The sequence below is a fragment of the Carettochelys insculpta genome, chromosome 1, assembly GCF_033958435.1.
Source record: "Carettochelys insculpta isolate YL-2023 chromosome 1, ASM3395843v1, whole genome shotgun sequence".
Lineage (NCBI taxonomy): Eukaryota > Metazoa > Chordata > Testudines > Carettochelyidae > Carettochelys > Carettochelys insculpta.
The window spans coordinates 50,551,836-50,574,605 of NC_134137.1; the positions used below are offsets into that span (position 1 = coordinate 50,551,836).

Consider the following 22,770-nt stretch of genomic DNA (forward strand, 5'->3'; position numbering starts at 1 on the left):
TCATTCTCAACAGTCCACCCTGAAGTTGGTACTTTTCTCTTGAACCACTGCAGGGTAGCTTGACAGAGCTCATGTGGAGATTCATGGCGATAAGGTGTGGGGGGGAATGGGTAGAAATACAAATCCCATGACAACAGAATGTTTAATGCTGTAGCATCCAGACAGAACGCAGTACGTAGAACTAAGTGAGATTACCCTGGCAACTGAGCTCATTGAGAAGCCCCCTTCTTTGTGCCTAAATGGTTTTAGTAAGTACTCTGTAATTCAGTCCTTATTTTATTCTTTCTTTGTTTAGTGCTTCATGTATGGGTTCGTTTTAAAAACTTAGCTTAAATTATGTCTACACTATCACTTTACTGTGCTGCAACTTCCTTGCTCAGGGTTGTGGGAGGAAAAAGGAAAACACTCTGAGTACAGCAAGGTAGAGGGCTGTAAAGAGCTGGTCTAAATTGATGCTCAGCGCTCGGCTATGCCCCTCGTTTCTGTGGCTTACAAAGAGTGCTGGTGCTGTGGCCATACTTTCACTTCAAAGTGCTGCTGGGACAGTAGGTGAATGTTTCAAGTGCAGACTTAGCCTTAAAGTAGAACCTCAGATTTATGAACCCCAGAGTTACAAACTAATTAATCACAGAACTAATTTAGAACTGGAAACGCACAATCAGACAACAGCAGAGAGAGACCATCCCTTCTCTCTCTGTCTTCCCCCTACTCCATCCTTCCAAAATGAATACAGGTCAGTACAGTAGTCCCTCGAGTTATGCGAGAGTTGCATTTCCACACACCCTTGCATAACTTGAATTTCACATAAGTTGGAGGTCAGCTTTTTTCCCGCCCGCAGAACACATGTTCTGCAGCCGGGGAAGCAGCAGGAGCACCTGGAGCGCCTTTGGAAAGGTAAGTCCTGGGGTTGTGGGGGCATTTGGGGAGGGTTAAGCCTGGCAGTGGATTGGGGTGGGTTGGGGGTGTGGAGCTGAGCTGGAGCCGCAAGGCCCTGCAGGGGTTTGAGCCGGGAGTGTGGGGGGCGGTGAGCGTGGGTGGAGGGGGAAAGGGGGTGAACTGGGGTCATGGGGATGAGGGGGTTGAGCCAGGACAAGGGGAGCAGGATTTTGAGTGTCGCGTAACTTGCGTTAATGCGAGTTAAGCGCAGTCAAAATGGTGTATTTCGAGGGATTACTGTACTGCTAGATGTAAACTACTTAAAAAGAGAAAACATTGTCCTTCATAATAAAGCTTCAGAGCTGTATTGTCTATGTTCAGCTTTAAACTTTCGAAAGAACAGGCATAACGTTTTGATCACAATTACAAACCTTTCACTTTACTGTTCCAGAGGTGCTCATAACTCTGAGGGTCATCTGTACTTATTTTACAAAACCTGTTTCTATTCATCTTGAATATAACTGAAGCATTTGTGTGTAAAGTTCTGGAAGGACTTTGTAACTGCAGTTGCTTTATGGAAAGTGATGAGAATTGCAAATTTTTCTAAGAACAGTCCAGGTAGGAGGCAGCTCTAAACTGCCATTTGTCTTTTTCCCTTTGTTTTTAGGCCCCACCCTGAAAATACTGACCTATGTGACCAAAAAGCTGAGTTGGGTGAAGTTCTTGCTTAGCCAGATTCCTGCCCTTACTGCATAGCAGCAGGATTCAGCCTGTAATGATTGAAAGAGGTGAAGAGAACCATTGCTGGCCTTTAAACATGTTGCACAGCTACAGGAATCTTATAGTTTTCTGAAAGTCTCATTATTTGTGGTAATTTTCTGGGTTCCATAATTCCAAAGGTGCCATCAAGTGCTATACTAACTTGACAGTTCTCCACAGGGGAAGAGTCTTGTATGGTGATAATGGCATATAATGTGAGGAGTTGTCCTGGGGTAGGGGTTGGCAACCAAAAGAGCAAGAAGAGCCTTTTTTTAAAAAATTTGGTTAAAAAACAATCAGTCAGGAGCTGCAATGCATGTGATTAAGAGTTGATCCTTGATAAATGATGTCAAATCATATTTTTTTATAACTCCTATTGTAAGAACGCGCACATGTGCGTGCGCACACACATCCCACAATGCACTGCACATATAAAAGGGGGAGTTGTCCAACATCTTGAGATTACATGTCATTTTCTCTTTAGACGTGAGTTGTTCATTGTTGGGCTTCTAGACGTTCACCGAAATATTGAAAATAATCGGGAGGGTATTTTTTTAACCTTGAAATTATAGCATCAGAAGCCACAAAGAAATCCTTCAAGAGCCACATGTGGCTCCAGAACTGCGGGTTGCAGACCCCTGACCTGAAGAGGGTGTATCGTGAAGGGATCTTTAAGAAATAAAAGCTGTGGCCTTCTCTAATATTTTGAAAAACTGTAGGAGAAAAGAGATCTTTAGCTGCGATAGGTCCTCCTATTCTGTAAGTAGTAATTGTAGATCTTGTTGGTTTTAATACAGGTTGGACCTTGCTAGTCTGGCATGCTCAGAACCTGACTGACTGGTCCCAAATGAGAGTTTCCTGAATTAAAGGAGGTCAGGCCTCTGGGCTCTGGGTGGGGAGGGGGCACCAGGCTCCCTCCAGGCTTCCCTCCCTGTCTGGCTCTGTCCCTGTCCTCTGGCAACCTCTACCGCTGGGTCTCTTTGGTCCAGCAGCATCCGTGGCCCAGACAGACCATGGGCATTGCCTGGACCAGAGAGGTTCAGCCTGTATGTGGTTTTGGTTTATGTGATTTTCATTAGGATTATTTTTTCTCATTTGCTCAATTTTTTTGTCAACTAGCAATCAATTTATTACGTGGAATACAAGCACGTATCCTCTTTTTACCCTGAGAAAATGTCCATCAGGAAGTTAATCTTCTAATTTGTATTAATTTGTCTTAGTATTAGTTTAGCTATTTTATGTATACAATTTTGTTTTTCACTTCTTGCAGAGGATGACAAATAGCAGCAGTTCCCCTAGCCTTCTCAATGACAGTGCCAAGCAGTATGCAGGCCATGGTAAGAACTTTTAAAGAAATATGTTTAAAGGTATGTTCAAAACCTATTCTTATGGGGGTGGATGGTGCAGAAAACAGCTTACAGGGATTTAGTCCTTCATTTAGTCTGTCTTAGAACAGAGAGAACTTTTATCTTCAAGTATCATGTGCTGTGCAATTATATTTTTATTACTGTATATTCCAAACAGCTATTAGTGGAGTTTCTAACTTTCAGTTTGCCTCCCTTTTTAATGAAGAAAAACTTAGATTTGTCTTATTACTTAGTCATATCAAGTAAAATACTTATTTGGATGTCTACTACAAATCTCTGATGGTAAACATTAGCAACTACGTATATAGCCCCAAAACAATAATCCTTTTTTTTTTTTTTTTTTTTTTAAATGCTGCTTACTAGAAAAAAAAAAAAACTTATTTGAATAGAGTGAAATTGACTCATGCGGTTTTTATCTTTAAAGTTTAGATACATGCATGCACATAGTCCCTCCATTGTTATCTGTTTTGTTTATAAACTGAGCTAAGTTTGTTCTGTATTTATCACCTCATGTCTTTCATTTTTTTTTTCCCCCACAGCCAAAGTATAACAGGCTATTTAGTATGAAACTCCTGGTAACAGAGAACAGGAACTTGGCACTGGTAGAATCTAATGAATTTTTGATATTGAGTTCTGTGGCATATGTCGTGTAACTTGGAGCTTGAGATTTAAAATTTCTACACTATATATGTTCTGAGTACACTTATCCCTCATTAAACGAATACTTTTCTTACGAGTACTCACTTAGACGAGGGACACACATACCTTAGCTCATAAGACGAGTGAACTCCCTGCTCCCTCACCCCCAACCTAACAGGCAGCAGCCCGAATCCACCCCCCCGCATATCCACCCATTCCCCCCACCATGGACCCAACCCGGCACCAGATTTTAACCCTCTCTCCTGCCCAAGGCCCCAAACTGCCTCCAGCCTTTAACCCTCCCCAACCCCGTCCATGCAAGGTTCACTTACCTTTCAAAAGCAGCACCACCTGTTGCCACTCCTTTGCCAAGTTAGGAGCACTAGGAACAAATCAGAGACTTTTACATGTATTTTAATAGTAATTTAGTGTCCCTCTTACGAGTTTTCGCCTGTGAGCAGAAAGTTGGGAACCAATTGTGCCCATATAGCAAGGGATGAGTTAATGCCTTTCCCCATTCCCAGTTGTCTCTTAGTCCTGTAAATGCAACCTGGGATTTGAAAGTCAGGTGGCTCTTCGTATTTCATTTCTAGTAATAATTATTTTGTACTTAGTTTTCAATGGGAGTGTAGATATATAACTGTTAGTTATTCAAGATGATGGAGTTTTGCTGGTGAGATTTGAGGTTTATTTGTAAAATGTCGGTGTAAAGTGAAGACTTATTGAAAATTGAGGAAAACTTGCAGTTTCCTTTTTGAGGCATACTGCATAGTAGAACTGCACTTTGGAAGCATATACTGACCATTGTTAAAGAGTGAGGTTTACAGAAAATGTATATAAATGTTAGTGTGTTATCAGATAACAATCAGGAGATGTCCCAGATTTTTAATCTGTAGGAAATCTGGAGTTTCCTGTTCAAATGGTGACTATGGTGATTGTGATTGATTTTGATACTTAAATGATTCTAGCATCCAGACGGAGAAATAATAGTAATAATAATTTACTTATAAAACCTTCATCTTGAATGCTTTTGGATCCCAATTAAATTCCTAAATAAAAAGTTGGCAGAACAGAGACCATCTATAAGGTTTGTGGAATTCAACGGTCTGGAGCATGGCACATAATTATTTACACTGACAATGAATAACTTTTAAAATTCTGCTGAGGAGTGCCATGAACAATCTATTGTACTGGTATGCTTTTAGCAATTCTGTCTTCAAAATTAGCTTTAATTCTGGGTTGTTAAAATACCTTCCCCCCCATCCATTTTCCAGTTGCATTTAAAATGATTTGAAATTGGTTTCTAAATAGTTTGTGTTGACAACATACATCAGTAACATTGTTTCTAACATTCATTTACAGATCCTCTGACTTCACCGGCTTCATCCTTGTTCAATGACTTTGCTGCCCTCAGTTTATCTCAAAGGAGAAAGGTAGGCACACCTGTAACCAGAAAAAGAGGAATGCAGTGTAGGACGGTGATTGCCATACCCATTTCAAACAATCTAATTTTGGCATTCTTATGGTATCCCTTTGTTGTTTTTATATATTTCATGTCGTGAAGAAGTTAGATGATGTGCTATTGCAGCCCAGTCTCCTGCTGCTAATATTAAATATTCCAAGCTCATTTCAGACTGCATTTATAAGACTACTTTGAACATGAACATGTCCCTTAAACTTTAGAGAAACTGTTTTATACCACTGAGAGCAGAGGTTTGCAGGTGTTCATCTTTGGCCTTCACAGCCTCAGAGCCTTGTGTGGTAAGATCTTCAAATGGAGAATGAATTCCGAACCTCAGTGATTCTTGCACAATTGATCAGTATGAAAAAATGTAAACATCTACAAAATCAGACAGGTTGTTTTTTTTCCCTCCTGAAAACCAGCATTAAACCAGAGTTCCTGCCATTCTATGTAATCTCTAGCTGTTTGTTAGAAAGGCAACTTGACATGTCCCAAAGAGTAGCCAAAACTTACTTTCACTGACCAGTTTCATGTCATTTTTTTTTTTCCCCTAATGCCTAGCTACTTACATGATGCTTAATTTTTCCCAGCTGAATGGTACACTGCCTTACAAGCATGCTACTTCAGTATGCTTGTGCTTTCTCCTGTAGGTCTAGCCATGTATTAGAAGCTGTGGGTTCTTTGCATAATTTGTGCAGGTAATGATTGAAATGAAAACTACCATAACTGGCCCACTGAATAAGTATTCCTCTAAATAAAATGTTAGATTCTCTATTTCCTAATACTGGCTGTAGTTTGGCATGTGAATTGTCCTGTTCCCTAATCTGAATACTGACAACTTTCTTTTAAATGTTGTATATTATCTTCCACTTTTGCTACTCGCTGAAATTGGTGACAATGGACATATATACACAATAAAAACTAAATATGTAGAAGATGCTGATCCTCAAGTATAGGTATTACTGTAGTGGCAGCTGGCTACTGTACTGTATATCTTGTTTAATTGACCTGCCTATAATTTAATCTCACTAGTCCAGGCTGGTAAAGTAATGTTTCAAATACACCAATTTCAGGCTTTGTTTTGTAAGTTTCTAGCTTGTTCATTTTTTCCAATAATCAAAGCTCTAAATCCACAGTCACAAAAATGGTGTGTTTGGCAAAAAGAGTGGCTTATGCAAACTAATTCACTTGTACAACTAATTTTGGAAGCATTTAGCCCTTGTTAATTAGAATATAAAATGGACACCTCCAAAATGTTACTAATTGATTATACATTGTAGCTGCTACTTTTTAGTGTTGATTCATGCAGAAGAAGTTATCCACTGACTTCAGTGTGCAGAGAACAAAAATACAGATGGCTATGGATTTGTTTTCTAAATACTGTTTGTATTTTATAATACATATTTGTTGGGGTTTCTGTAGCATGCAGTTCATGTTAACAGATCACTTATAAGGTGAATTGCAGAGCTTTTGGCAGTTGGAAAATATACTGATTTGGGATATTAAATGGTTTGGGTAGACTTCAGGTTCACAATTTGAACACAGCTATTTGGGAAAAAAAAATATTGTTTTACTTGCGAAGAGCCTACGTTTAGGGTTTTGTTTTGTCCTGAAAGAGTTGGAAAATAACAGTTACCTAAAACTAGCATTTCCTGCATTATCACTGACTCGGAAGGCAAATATAACATCCTGAATCAGGGTTTGGTAAATGAGTAAAGGAGAAACTGCTTTACAGATATGTTGTTGAAAAGTAGCTGGTTTTGAGGGTTAAAATTCTCAACTATCTATAAAAGCTTTGCAGCTTACCTTTCCAAAAAGGAGATTTTGAATAGTATTGAATTAGCAGTTGCTAGAAAGATTTATTAAATAGCTGACTTCAAACAAGGAAATTCAGAGTTTATTCCATCTGAAAAAAATCTTATTGTGCCTAGATATTGCTGATCATATGATCCTATCAGAGTCCTCAGAACAGTGGGTGATCCTATGCTACTTATGAGCTGCAATACTTGGTTACAACAAAGTAAGTTAAGGATGGACATGGTAACCTTAACTATGAATTTCCTTGCTTTTTGTATAGGCAGTGTTTAGAAATATAGATTTATGTGCTTGGGGCTATTTGAGGTGCTTATGATATTTAGTGGTTAAAAACATTAAATGTTTTAAACAGCAATAATCAGTCAGCTACAGACTGGCTTTGAAAAATTAACGCAACAATTTAATTTTACATGAACATTCTAAAAATTACCTTCAAATGGCCTTTAGTGAATACACTTGGGACTGTAAAATATTTCCTTTTGCTCATCAAGTAATTATTACAATGCTGCACTACAATTTAAAGTTAGAGGAGATCTAAGAATGCAAATTAAGAAATTTTAGTAGATATTGACAATGAAAAAATTCAAATGATCTGAACACTTCTTTGGGTGCAGTTTATGTGGAGGTTCTGACAATCCTAAACCTTTCTGAATGTCATAACCTTAAATGCAATTAAATGGATACTTGAAAATTTCTTATAACAAATCTGGTTTTCTAGTACAAATTACAGTACGCATATAACAGAATTGTGGAATGTGATGAGAAGAGCCAGGATATTCAATATTACATTAACACTCTGTCCTTAACTTAATGATGTTGTAACTTTTATGTTGTCTTACAAAATTGATAATACCATTTGCTAAGGATGGAGTGTCATCCTGAAGTTGGATTCTTTGGAGTAGTACAATTTGTTGCCATGTTAATATATTTAAATCCTTTTTTAAAAAGAAAGATATTGTAAACTAGCATAAGTTAGTATTTATCTCAGCCTGGAAAAGCTCTTTGGATTCCTTCTGGTTCTTTTGGTAGTGGGTTTTGATAGCTCATAAAATATGCATGGTATAACCGATTGTAATCCTTGATGCTAAGGGGATGACTCTTTTACAGGGTTAAAGAAAAACACATAGTAACATTTTTGTGTAATCTGGTTCTGAGACTGTTACCACCAATCCAGACTTATAGTTACCACTTATCTTTGCTGGTCAGCCTGGAAGCTCAGCAAATACTATTCTTTGTCTTTTTTGTTTTGTTCATACCTTCAAACCCACTGGAACTGAACTGTCCTCAACGGTTTGTCAGTTTTCTTCACCTCCCTGCACCTCCTTCTTTCAATAGCTCTTTATCTCAGTCCAAACTAGAGAAGATCTCAATGAGTATCTCTTTACTGTGGTAAAATATCTGTGGCATGGCCAAGCTGGCCTGGGCCAGCTGACTGGGACTGATGGGGCTATAAAATTGTAATGTAGATGTTCAGTCTTGGGCTGGAGCATAGGCTATGCAAGGGGCTGGGTTTTGGAGCCTTGGCTGCAGTTTCAGCTCAGACATCTACATCGTGGTTTTTAGCACTGGGTCTGGAGCCCCGTGAGTTTGTCTGTTGACCTGAGCTATGAGACTTTCTGAGGCTGCAGAGTTTTTACCACCATGTAGTTGTACCCTGCAATAGTGATTAATTGTTAACATAATGACAGCTGTTGGTTCAGTGGTTGGAATGAGTGAACCAACCTGTGATTCAATTAGGTAATGTTACTGGGATGTTTCTGTGGTGTTTGTACTAGTCTCTGCATATTTCACAAGTTGTATAAGGAGAGTTCTGGTTCTTCAGAATCTCTCTTCACTTGCCCTGGATGACTAGAAGTTAGGAACAAAAGATTTTATCTAAATTGGACTAAATGGTGGAAGATATTAGAGAGATTATCTGGATTGGGATTCACCAGAAACAAGCTCCTTATTCAGATTTGGTGCATCTTCCAGACTGTGTTTAGCTATTCTGTTACAGAGTATTTGTTACATGAGAAGCTGAACTTTGCCTTAACTTTTCCAAGTTTCCTATGGAATATTTCACTGTCTCCCAGAACCAAACCTAATTTCCACTTTTTGTCCTGTTCATACCATGTTTCTCCAGCTGCTGATGGTAGCACTGTATTTTTGGCATTTTTTGTTCTTACCATATTCTGTACTGTCTTCCATTGATATGTGTAAAAGCTGTAAAAAATAAACAAACACATAAGTAAATAAATAAAAATTAGTTGTCTAATAGGAAATTAAATAGAATTCCATTCCAAAGTCTATTAAGCACTCAAAAGTGAAGCCTTCAGCAAGCAGCCTCTCCAGCTATCTTGTGCATATGCAGTACAATAATAGTTGAGATCATACTATACGTAAAGTAGCTTGTCTTTTTATAATTCAATTTTCATATTTTCTCTCAGTTCACTGTCATTGTGGAGCTATTCCTTCACTTTATTGTTTTGGTTTCATGCAGTGGGGTTTTTTTGTTTTGTTTTTTTTAAATCCACTTATACTTTTGGCCAACACCACATAAGAACGGCCATACTGGGTCAGAGGCAAAGGTCTATCTGTTGTAGTATTCTGTATTCCTACAGTGGACAATGCCAGGTGCCCCAGTATTCTGTGTGTGTGAATGGCCATCCTAGTTTCAGGAAAAGAACAGAAGCAAATTGCATTCTTGGAGCAGCAAGGTGGATGAAGTAATGCTTTCTATTGGACCAATATCCGTTGGTGAAAGAAACAGGCTTTTGAGCTGCCATAGATGACTTCTTCATCCTCTTTGTAAGACAGCTGTGGGGAGCTTATTTGGATTGGAGGCTGCTGACCCACAGAAGAATCTGTCATGGACTACACACAAGTGAGAAGCATTAATTTAAAAAAAAAAAAACAAAAAAAACCTCACCCCAAAACTAACCAGCTATCCCCTCCCCAAGACACAGTGACATGGCCCCCAACTGAGAAGCAGAAAAAGACAATCTCCTCACTCTACTTGGACTGCAGCCTACAGGGTTGGGGGGGTGACAGGAGGGAGAACTGAAATTCAGAGCTTCCCTCCCAGGCATTGTTGCCTCTAAATTGTGTGCTTGGGTGGCCACCCAGGAGAGAGATGATGCCCAGGAAATTAGCAGAGCACCCACAGCCAGCAGCAGCTGGAAGCATGGGTTTCTAATGGGGATGCGCACCTGCGTGAGTGCACATAACAAAATTTATTGCACGCAGGGATGGAAAAAATTCAGAGGGAACATTGGTTCAAGGCCAGATTAACTCTGCTGGGGGCTAGAAATGAAGGGTTTAGTGTGTGGGAGGGGACTGCTAGGAAGTGAGGTAGGGATGCGGGTGTGGGAACTGTGTGGGAGCTATGGCACAGGAGTGGGCTAGACATGGGGGTTTGGGGTCTGGGTGGTTGGAAGGGTGCAGCAGTGGGCGCTGTGTGTGTGTGTTGGGGGAGGAGGTGGTGGAGGGAGAATCTGTTAGGTGTAGGAGTGCTTGTCCTGAATGGGAGGAGTCTGGGTGGTCAGAAGGGTGCAGGTGTGGGGTGGGAGGGCACTCACCTAGTGCAGCTCCCCAGGGTCACACATGGATCCATGCCCTGCTGCTGCTCCCATTGGCTCCCAGTTTGCCTTGATTTATTCTGAAAGGCTTGTGGGGGGGTCTTCCCTTCTCTCTCCTCTGCAGCAGGGAGCACGCGCTGGCGCTCAAGCTACCCAGTGGAGCCAGAGGGCAGGAGTGCCAGCATGAGCTCCCCGGTGCAGGGGTGTCCTGATCTTTATGGGCCAGATTGAGGCAGGCTGAGGGCTGCACCCAGCCTGCAGGCCATAGGTTCTCCACCCCCTATTGTAGGAAGCCAAGAAACACTTGGGACGCAGCCTTTTATGAAAAATTCCCCTATGCTGCTCTTTGTGTCTTCAGTCCCCAGTTACTTTCTCTCAAATGCCCTTGTTAGCAGGGTAAGTTATGATGTGTTCCTTCTGGTTCAACCTGGACCGCTGACGGGTGGGGAAGGTCACTCTAGGAGAAAACTTCCGTGTTCCGTTGTTCAGGCAGGTAGACCCATTCAGCCTTAATTCTTCTGTAAACCACATTTAGAGGTAGATCATTACTCCCTACCAAGCAATCCCATCTTTGTGTCTTCACTCTTGGTACTGTAAAAGATTGTGGCTACGGAGACTTCACATCTTTACTGGACTAAACTTTGTCTTTTAAACGTGAAGTTTCCAGTCTGCAGGTATGCCATTCTGTTGCAAATATGTTTTAAACAGTTACGTAGTCGTTTTGTTTTGTTTTGCTCTTTGTTTCTGTAAAGAAGGCTATTGCACAAATGTGGAAACAAGATTTTATTCTAGCTAATTTTGTGAAAGGATACTTTTTTCTTACCTGTGAAGAAACTGCTTTAATCAGTAGAGGTTATATCAAGATCATCCTGCCATTTGGTTTCCTTTTTACAGTTTTATAGAATTTTTTTATCCAGTTTTCAGTTGCTCATTAGAGTTTCATGGAACAGATATATACTAATTTAATAGACCTGATGTGATATTTCATTACTTTTGTGTAAGTATGCTGTGTTCGTTAGGGGGTCTGTCGTTCACATTCCAATATCCTCCAGTGATCAACACATTTCTCTTTCGTATCTCCTCCAGTGTCTTTGTCAAGTCTTTCTAGAATAGCTTGATCTCTTCCTCCGTGCTGTCTGACGTGGGTACGTACACCTGAATGACTGAGATGGGCGATTTTGCTTTGAATCTCGCTGCCATCATTCTTGCACTCACTGGTTTGTATCCTAACAACGTTCCTCTAGCCCTTTCCATGAGAGAGCATCTGTCTCCTTGCCTCATGCTTCATTTTGTTTCCTGACCAACTGACTTCGCAACTGCACATCTTTCCTGATGCCATCCAATGCATCTCTGCCAGAACAAGTATATCGCATCAGTATCTCTCCATCTGCTTTTGAAGCAGCTCTAACTTTCCAGTCACCCACAGTGTTCTGAGGTTCCTCGTTCCTATTGATTAGTTGCAAGAACAACAGAACAATTGGCTTAACAAGTCAACTAGGCAAGATACTGATGTTGATACTGATGGAGAGACTGAGATCGCAGATAGGAGAACATCTAGCAGATGAGCAAGTGGGATTCAGGAAAGAGAGAAGTACCATACAGCAGATATTGGCACTGAGATTGATAGTGGAGAAAGCTCAATGAAAGGACAAGAATATCTACAATTGCGTTGTTGATTTTTTCAGAAGTCATTTGACAGTATGTATAAGAAAGCGTCTTGGGTGGTGGTGGAGCCATACGGAGTGGATAGCAGACTGATTCAGTTGTTGAAGGATATCAATGACAATGCGGAGGCAGTGGGGAGAACAGGTGGAGAGTTTGGAAGTTGGTTTAGAACGAGTAGAGCTGCAAGACAAGGAGATCCAATATTGCCAAGTATCTTCATCACACACCTAGAGAGAGCGGTGGACAAGATCAAGGAAGAGGTAGAGAGGATATCTGTGCACGGGATAAGAATTAACCACTTGAGCTTCACATGATATAGTTATCATTTGAGGAAGATGAGCAGAAGCTAGTGAAAAGGGTGCAGGTGCTAAACGAGGAAGGGACGTGGTACGGACTGATTATCAACATCGATAAAACAAACAATGGTATTTGGAGATCAGTGTAGATGGAATTAAACTAGAGAATGTAGAGAAGTTCACATATCTGGGGAGCAACATATCATATCATCTAGACTGTAAGAAAGGAAATAGCTACGAGAATAACGAAAGTTTGAAGGCGATGGATAAGATCTGGAAAAGCAAAGCAATTAGCTTAGGAACAAAGCTGAGCCTCTGGAAGACATGTATTCAGCAGCATGTTGTAGGAATATGAGACATGGGTGATAATGAGAGATACTAGCGTTTGAGAGGAATTGTTATAGAAAGATCCTGAGAATAGGATGGATGCAGGAGGTCACCAGTGGGGAATTATGTAGGAAGATACAGCCAAAAGTGAACCTTCTGCAGAAGGTTATGCAATGGAAGTTACAGCCATTCGGGCGTATCTGTGGAATGGACAACAAGCAAAAAGTCAAAACCCTGGTATTCAGCGTAGTGAATGGTTCGAATAGGAGAGGCAGATCCCGCAGAGAATGGGTAAACTGGTGCGGAGCTGGTCTACAGAAATTAAGCCACTCCACAGTGGACGTGGAAAGAGATAGTGAGGGAGACAGACACCAACAGGTGCTGCTGCTGACGATGATGATGCTTTCCCAAATACTCTTTCATTCAGGTTGTATTTGATTTATGTGTAAGCGTGTACCCTAAATTATTTCATAAATCTGAGCTTTTTCAAAATTACATATATTTATAGAAAGGTTCAGAAACTGATGTGCATAAGTTGATCAGAATAAAATGCTTATTTCTCTAACTGAAAGATCAAATTTCTAGTTCTCTTCCTAAACTAGCGACTTTTTAAAAACATCTTATTGCTTGGTTTGCTTTTATACCTAAATAAATTCAGTATATCTTATGACTAGGGTACCTTAGTTGACTTATATCACAGGGGTAGCCCTGTTAGTCTGTATCCACAAAAACGAGGAGTCTTGTGGCATGATGCCTCTCGGGAAGCAGGTCTTTGCTCATGAAAACTCATGCCCAAATAATAAAATGCCACAGGATTTCTCATTGCTTTTTTTCATTAGAGATGGTTGAAAAGGTTTGTCAGCTGTATATCTTTTCTACAAGTAACATAATGTTCCATAGCTGCAATTCAAGGGCAGACATAATTAACTACAAAGCTAACTCTGCTGTACATTTGGGAGGCTGTTGTGTTTTTGGAGATTTTTCTTTTATACCTTGGTTAGGTTTAATACATATGTAGTGTGAGTTGATGGCAAATCATTTCTACTTTTCTTATGGCTGTAATGGAATATGAAGAGGGAAAGATCTTCTAGAATTCCATATATGATATAAGATGACACAGTAGCTAACGTGTTAGGAAGAATGTAATTACTGAGGAAGTGTGTGATCACACAGTTATTACATAGTGATGTCTGTGAACACAAGGGTCAGATTAAAGGTTGCATGTGAATCCTTAACCTTATTATTCCCTGCATTTTGAGTGTTTCATTATGCATCTTTAAACCTTTCTAATATTTATATATAATACTTCAGAGTCTTTTTTTAAAAAAATCACTTTCCTAGACTTCTAAACTCTAGTTTATAAGTTTCTTCAGATAGTTTGTCTTACATCTCTAAAATGTGATGTGCTTCATCAAAGGTATAATAAACGCACTTCTGAGAATAGGTAAATCTTTCCATGCACAAATAAATGTTATGCTTAGATTTTTTCCAGAATTATCTTTGGAATATGGTGGCTTAATTCCCAGTGCTCAAATCCTGCAACCCTGAAAACATCAGGCTTGAAGATAATGCAGATTGTGCGGACTCTGTTCTTGGATGAAAGTTACTAGAACAGGGAAGCCTGGCATCTTGTTGAGTCTTCCTGAAGTTTTTTTCTTTGTCCTTAAAGGAATAAATCTATACAAGCTTAGTGGTAGTATCCTGCTGGTTTCAGATACAGTAAGCAGCCCATCTACCAGAATAATTAGCAAGTTGATAGATTTGCTGGAGTTCTCTGGGTCTCTGTGTTGGATGAATGCTGAGCAAGTGACAGAAGGGGTTGTATTGGGCAACACTTCTGAGTACGTGGTGATTCAAAGTTGCTCATTTCTCAGAATATTTTGATGTGAAGACATTTCTTAGTGTGAACTCCCTGATGGTTCTCAAGATTGTTCACCGGGTCGATATCTAAATGTCAGTTGCCTTGCTCAAATGTGCAAACATTATGCAGATGTCAAAGTACACAAAAAGTCTGTTGCTGACCAGTTAATCTTTACCTGATGGATACTTTCTTTCAGAAATTCACCTTTATAGTCATCCATGGGAATTGCCCTGGCATCAAGTACCTTTTGAGCTTTACTGGGCAGGTTAAATAATCTCTTCCTAGAATGTCATAGCTTCTAAGGGAGGCATTCTCAGGTAGCCTTGTTGGTTCCTAGAAGCTTACTGAGTGACTGCTTTGTCCTTGCCTTCAATCAAAGGCATAATCCTCTACTTAGGTAGCAGTACAATTACAGAGAGCAAGACCATTACAATGTTTAGCATTCCTGTCCTTACTGCTCATTTGGTTTGCTAATCTTGCCAACTATCCCTACCGAAACTCATTTTTTCTAGCTACCTTGTAGACTCAAATGTGCACCGTGACCGGGATGCACTTTCATTTGATTGGCTAGTTTGAGGGTGAACTTGATGTATTTAGATGTGAGTTATTCAAAACTTATTTCTATTCTTTATTAAAATGTTGACAGAGCTTTCATATCTGCATTACATTGCAGAAGTTTGTGTTTTAGGATTAAACTTTTTAGAGTGACTTAGGCATTTCTGTATGGCATTGCAAGCCAGAGTGTGGCTTTATCACACATCATTTTGCACATGCTGACTATGTGGACAGTGCTAAATTGGAGTGAATGTGTAAGATCTAGTCCATGCTCCAGAACTTCACCGTGCTGTTGAAGTGCATATGCAGTGAATTGTTGCACAACAGTCTGTGATTCAGACCCTGACTTGATATGCAGTACCCCACATTTTAGAAAAGCCTTTACTCATATTTGAAAATTGGATACAGGCTGTTAAATCACTTAAGGTGCTTTTACAAAAATCTTACTTCTAGTGTCTGATCTATGTTTCATTCCATGCAGATATCTTTGAATTCCTGAGTTTTGTTAAGAAGGCAATGAATTAGGGATCCTGTATTGCTTGCAACTGGCCTTTGTATATGTTTGACTTTGGTTTTTGACCCCTCCATAGAGCTTGAATTCAGTTTCATTGTACTGCTTTGGGATCTGAATTTAGCTATAAAGGAAAAAGCTGCCCTTTAACTGATTGGCTCAGGTTCACTTTTTTTAGTTTTCCTTTTCAAAATATTTATATTTATAGATCATATTTCATTCTGAAGGCACTATATGCCGTTCATAAACCATATGTGAACTTCTACACTGAGGAGAGTAGATGGTTGGAGCATAGTACTTGATGTAGCAGTGAATTGCAAGTTGCCATTTGATCAAAGACATTGAGGCAAACCCATAGTAAACAATATGGTAAAATTTTCAATGTGAATGTACAGAAAGGACTTTTTTGTCTCCCCCAAAGACCTCACATATAAAATGTACCAAGTAGTCAGAATTCAGACATGCAGCTCTTTCCATTCTTCTAGCTGATTGTTATCCTTATTGTGATCAACTCATACTCAAAAGCCTAGGGCGACTCTGTTCCGTTATCACACAATTATATATTTCCACCCAGACATGCTGCAGAAGCCACTTACTCTCACTTTATCAAGGTTTCGGATTCCTTGATCTTTAACAACTTAAACCAAAGTTGGGATCCTTCATCCTTGTTCTCTTAGCTAACCTGAACTGCTTTTCTCAGAAGCTAGAAACATGAATGCAGGGAGGCCAAATCCTGGATTTTTATTCAAGCAAAAAAGTCAGTTGACATCTGTAGGAGGTTAGATAGGCTAAAAGTATTGTCAGGTGAAACCCCTCCCCCATAAGCAGAGGGGTGTCTTTTGCAGTCTTCTGGGGTAGCCTTGTCAGATTCATCTTACAGTGTTTGTGGCTTTGCGTGAGCCAAAGGAATCTTCTTCAATGATGATCTCATTTTATCTAGCAAGGAACAATTTTTACCGTGGGTGCCTAATTGCAAACCATGCAATTTCCTAGAGACTGGTTAAGTATGTTTTTTCGTGAAGGTGTGTAAGTTCTTAGTTTATTTTGCTCTATCCATGATCACACTAAAACCTCCTTACGTTTGCTAGTTGACACCTATTTCTGTAAATACTCCAAAAGGAAGACTTTATGAAAAAGGATAAACTCTCCCAGTGAGTTTAAATGAGGTCATAATACTTCTGTCCAGAGTTGTAACAAAAAGAACCCAACACAGCTGATCCATGTTCCATGCAAGTATCTCCTATCTGTGGAGTTGTAACATGGGGATTCCTTGTTCCTGTGTGACAGACATGCTGGTTTGATTTCAGATAGTTCCATAATTCTTTGTGCAAGGAGTATTCAGAACTACTTCACGTATTTTAGTGCAGAATGACTCGCTACAGGCCTACTTTAGAGAGGAAACTTGAAAAGTTTCCATCCTTCATTTTGTGTGGGCAAAATACTCTAAACCAAATTAGCTACTCTTTCCCTCTTTTTCATTGCCATGAGGATTTTTACTGTAGGAGAACATCCTTTGATTGTTGGTCATGGAACTTTACAGAAGATTCTTATCAAAATCCTAGACCTCACATTCAGGCAACTGCTTTTACCCAAACTAAGAAATCACCTGAAAGCCATTCTAGAACATTGCGAAATTTAAGTAATTGGTGGTTGCAATGCAGATTCTAGTGGCAAACATCCACCTTAAAACCCACATACACAAGTGTGGAGATTTGGTCCCCAATTGATAGTAGCTTCATTAATGAAACCGGACTATAAATGTCTCAGTTCTAAACTATGCCCCCACTGGCATGTGCGCTAGTTTAGGCTACATTCTTATTGACATCATGGGGAAGTTTGCAATACCCATGTGTTTTGCCTGCTTTTGGGATAAGGGGCTTCAGCTTCCAGTGCTTTTTTCCATAAAAATTAAATGCTATAAAGTTTGTCTGATCGTTTTCATTATCAATGCGCTCAGGTTGTCTTTATTTGTTGAGTCACAACAAACTTTTGCATGTTGGCTCTTAGAAAAAGTGTAGTTTGCTTTCTTGAGCCATTCGGATTCATTTCTCTGACTCTTCCATTATTGTGTTTTATGTCTGTCTTCGTCTAGGAAGGTAGTTGGAATTAGTCTACTGATTATGAATTTGGACAGAGGAAGACCTTTTGTCTAGTTGCATGAGTTCTGCTACAAATGGCTTCAAAGCTTTCTTACATTTTGGAATTCCCTTTATGACCCCTGCTTTTCAAGAAAAAACTGTGGCAGCCTTGAACTTGCATGCTTATTTTGCATTTGAATGTGTTTTTGTTTTTGTTTTTGTTTTGTTTTGTTTTCCATAAATTGATTTCCTGTTGATAGATTGAAACCTTTCTCTTCCCAAGAAATGTGTGAGAATTCAGTATCGTAGTGTGGTTGAAGGTATGCGCTAGAGGAGAATATAGATTAGAATGTAGCATTGATTGCTCTGTGAAACCTCTGCACTTGTTTTTCCACAACAGTTTCTGTCATGTGGGGTAAAAATAGAGAAGGGCTAATGGAAGAGTATTGCAAAACATATTTTTCATTTCTTATAAAATTCTCCAAATTGTATGCACAGACCTGAGTGGCTGACTTTGTTGCAATTACTTGCTTACAGATACTCCACTTCTGTATTTTTTGTTTTCTTTTCCAAGGCATCATTAGTTAGAGCCATATAGTCGGGATTGAGGGGAAACAGTCTCAGAGAAATTTTACTTGCAAATTGTTTCCTATTCCACCAATCCAGAGAACGTCCTGAGATGTGCTATCTGTTTTAGCCTAGTTCTAGACTGAGGGATGTTAGGAGTGGCCTGGTTTCTCTCCTTCTTTTTCGTAGCCAAGGAAGTATCGACTGGGGATGCTGGAGGAGAGGATAGTTCCGGTGGGATCAAAGGCACGAAAATCAAAGAACGCTATTGGCTGTCTGGCTGACAGGTGTAAAACAGGAGTACCCATCAATATGGTTTGGTGGAACAGAGTCACAGAAAACAATTTTCAGGTAAAATTACTTTTTACTAGTCACTTTTCAGTATCTCAGATGCTTTGTTTTGCGTTTTGAAAAATGTTAGAAGCAGTTACTAAAAGCAAGGGTTGAAATTGGACCAGAAGTTACTGTTATAAAATGTGGAGGAGATAAGACTTGCGTGTTTTCTAACCTATTTAAAATAAGACACTACACATTCAAAGACATTTCTGATGGCAGGGTGGGGAGGAAGAGGAATTTATTTATATCCATTACAAACATCTAATATTCAATGCAAAAACCCGTACAGTATTAAAAATAAAAAAGTGCTGATTTCTGTTAATTTACAGTTTAACAATTTACCTTCGCTTTTTGAACATTCTAAATTTCTTGCCTGACTTGTGCATTTAAATTGTCAAATTCAAAATTGTATTAACAGTCCTCTCCACTTGAATTACCATCAACTCTTTTCCTCAAGAGAGGCGTGATTGTGCACCATTAAGGTTATGATTATTCTATGCAAGAATCATTCCAATGGTCATGTGAACCAAAACCCTGTATACACTTGGTAAAGTTATAACTGAAAAGGACTTAGAATGAATGGCTATATTAACCTTAAATTTTATGTTGCAACTAGGTTTACCACCTGGTCGGTGTTTGACCAGCTTTCTGGCTTTTTTATGGATTTGTCAATTGCCAGAAAAATAATATAATTGCTGTTTTTTTTAATGTGGGTCTAAAACTTTTTTGCATTACCATAATACACTTAGGATATCTATGTTAAAATTTCTGTGGCTAGCTACAGATACTGCAATATTCCCACTTCCCCAGTTTAAGAAAGAAATTCAGTCCTATCTTTATGTTCGCTATAGATAGCATGAGTTGCTGTTCAAGAGGGGAGTGTTGTGGGTTCGGCTTGCCTTGTTTGTGGGGTAGGGTGAGGAGGGTGAATGCTGTATTTATAACTTTTTTTCATTTCAAAGAGTTGTAACACTTATTGATTAGAACTTTCATAGCATCTGTGATAGTTCTCAGAGTGGACATTATTGGCCTTCTACCTCATAGGGGTGTTGAGGTATTATTTTCTTATATGAGTGAGAAAGATATAAAGGTTAAATGATCATGCACTGAAATTGGTTACCACCCCTGCTCCTTTTCCATTGTAACTTGGTTTGGGACTTACATCTGCTCCATTTACTGAGCTCTTCAGCAAGAAAATGTAGAAATGTATTGCAGGGCCAGGGGAGGAGTGGACTAGGAACCTAAATATTAAGGTTTGCAACCTCTTCTTGCTACTCTTCTCTAAGTATTTTCCCTCCTGAATTGTAAAGGGTTGATTTTTGTCCTACTACTGCCTCCCAAGATCTATGAGTTTTAAAATGGCAGTGAGCTGAAATTGCAGGGAGTGGCAGGGGGCTTGGGAGGGACAAGGAACACTATTCCATAGATCTCGGTTCCTTTCTGCGCACAACCAGGGCCAGTGCAACAGTTAGTAAAAATGTGGCGCATAAAGTGTGAGGCTGTGTATTTTACAATATGCATTCTTGTTTGAAGTTGTAGGATTTGAGTGAAAGATATTGCTGAGTTCCTTTTTCAGGACTTAATTCTATCCTCTGTTACAAAACATGCATGTCTACCTCAGTTCTGTCCCTTGTATGTTTGCAGAAAGTAGGGTGTATTATTACATCATTACACAGCACATATGCAATAATGTGAAATAGTGCATAAAATGGTAAGAAAACATTGTGTTTAAACACAGATCAAATTATCAGTAATTTTTTCAGAGGCCATAGTTGTTTATCAAAAAGCTCAAATGGAATAACAAGCAGCTGCATAGGTAAATGAGGTTTGTTGTTGTGTGCATCCATCTGTTTTTAAAGATTTCTTGGATTGTAAAAGCCATTTTGAAAAGTGTGCCATAAAGGGAGAGAAGCTCCCCAGTGACATTAAAAGGATTATTCAATTTGGGATGTCAGAAGAGATCATCATTAACATGGAGGTAGTGGGTAGTAATAAAAGATCAAAAAGGCTTTACTTTGTTTTTTTAACATGGTAGGTACATTTGGCTACATATTTTAGGAAATAAATGGAATCTACCTCTGCTTTGATCTGGTAGAATTTGTGCTCGAACTTGATATAGCCATGGGGTGTGTATCCACCAAAGCCATTTAGAGCCACAGCACATTTCTACAGCTGCTGTTTGCACTATGCATGCGAGAAACACATGTCTCAAAGTATTTGTTTTTAAACAATGAAAGTTTTTGCTACCCACTACAATAAATCTTATTTAGATTGAATGTTGTCTCTATTCTGAAGAGGTACACCAAGCTACAACGGACTGTTTGGTGCAGGAAGTGAGGTGCTAGCATTGGAATGTTTTCCATGTTCACACTCCACCTTGTACTTTATTTATCAGTCTGCTCATGGGGAAAAATTGGCAATGTCATTCATTGACTACAGACATGTACATTTAAATTCAGTTAAGTTTCTGTTGAAGACCCTGGTTTTGCATCCCCACTTCAGATATTTGAAACTGACTTGTCACAGAAAAGCTAGCACACATTAAATCCTCATCTGTTGCCTAAACTATTGTGCAACTGGTCTCAATAAAGCATTAGAAAATACACTTCTTGGAACTATTCTGCAGTAGCAGGAGAATGGACAATATGAGAAAAATGATTTTGAGGAAGAGACATTGGACTGGAACACATGAGCTCGGGATTGTTTTCTGCTTTGCCACTAGTTTCCTGTGTGACCTTGGAAAAAAATCTGTGCTACAGGCAGCATCTGTAAAATAGGGTGCTTCCCTACTTTACAAGTACATTAAAGCTGAATTCAGAAATGTTTTTTGAGGGTATTCTGGTAGTTTGTTACTGATTTAGAATAACACCTAGTTCTTACGTTAAGTTTTTTGACAGTAGATATCAAAGCATTTTACAAAAAGATGGTAAGTACCAGGGTTGATAGTTAAGAGTAAGAATTTTTATCTCTGTTTGGAATTACACCTGTCCTTTATTCTATATAATTTCCTAACATGTTGATGTAAAAACATTACAACTCTGCTGCTCTTTCAGTGACAGACTTAATGTCCTACTCTTTCATCTGAGACTATGCCCCCATCCCCTCCCACCTCCCCTTTTTTTGGCGATTCTCTCTTCATGTAGAATACTCTTTCTGCTTTGTCTGCCAATCTATGCTCATCACCTCAAACTCTTAAGTTTCTTTGTTGTGATGCAGCATAAAAGGAAATGACGTGATTGTGCTACTGTTGTCCTCATCTCTCTGTCTCTCTCTCTCTCCCATTTTTGTGTCTTTCATCTTCCCCAATTGGTTTACAACTGAATTTAGATTATAAACTGTTTCAGGCCGGGACCTTTTTCAGTATTCTGACATAATTTGCAGATCTACATTTTCTGCTGTAGAACAGTAGAACACCGATATATTTGGTGGTACTTTGGTGGTGGTGAGACCTTTCCAAAGTAGATAGACTCGTCTGAAGTCAGATCAATATTAACTACTGTAAAGCCTTGTCTGCACAAACATTTAATGCATGACAAGCTTGGGTAGATCAACAGGGGTGTGCCTAAGCATCACAGTAGCTGATCACAGGTAAGTTCTGTGTGGAGCCTGCTGAAGTGCATTTACAGTTGGTTAATATGCTTCGAGTCCTCTTTTTGAGGATTAGAGCCACACTCACTATTAAATGCACATCAACAACGTCTACGTAAATAGTCTGCAGCAAGCTAGCATGCAGCAGATTTGTGTCCCAGCTTGCCACAAACTAAACGCTTTGTGTAGCAAATCCCTGAGTATTATAGAGTTTATTTACCAAGCTCACTAGATCTTGTCCCTTCTGATGCTATTATCCTTCAGGCTGGATGTAAGCTGTCTGGAGGCAATTTGTTTTTGGTGAAATCATCTTATTCTGAAAAAAGTATTGACAAGTTTATATGATGCAGAAATGAGTTGATGCATTAAGACAGTATCTAGATTCTTTTCTTCAACAGGTCAAAAATATTAGCAATATCTAAAATATGCTTTGGAAGAAAGCAGTCAAGTAACACTTTGTTTTGATAGTGTATAGACTAGCACGGCTGATAGTGTATAGACTAGCACGGCT

General features: G+C 39.3%; 1 protein-coding gene across 5 annotated transcripts in view; it reads left to right on the forward strand.

The window, feature by feature from the left end:
* PAN3 (poly(A) specific ribonuclease subunit PAN3) overlaps positions 1-22,770 on the forward strand; it is a 119,983-nt gene that overhangs the window by 32,370 nt on the left and 64,843 nt on the right. For 3 of the 5 annotated variants that reach the window (XM_074985907.1, XM_074985914.1, XM_074985930.1), the window contains exons 3-5: positions 2,906-2,972; positions 5,004-5,074; positions 18,525-18,686. In XM_074985907.1, the coding sequence (XP_074842008.1) occupies positions 2,906-2,972; positions 5,004-5,074; positions 18,525-18,686 (300 nt within the window). Of the gene's footprint in view, positions 1-1,541; positions 1,665-2,905; positions 2,973-5,003; positions 5,075-18,524; positions 18,687-22,770 lie in introns of those variants that run through there. The other 2 variants (XM_074985938.1, XM_074985922.1) reach the window with 2 other exon arrangements.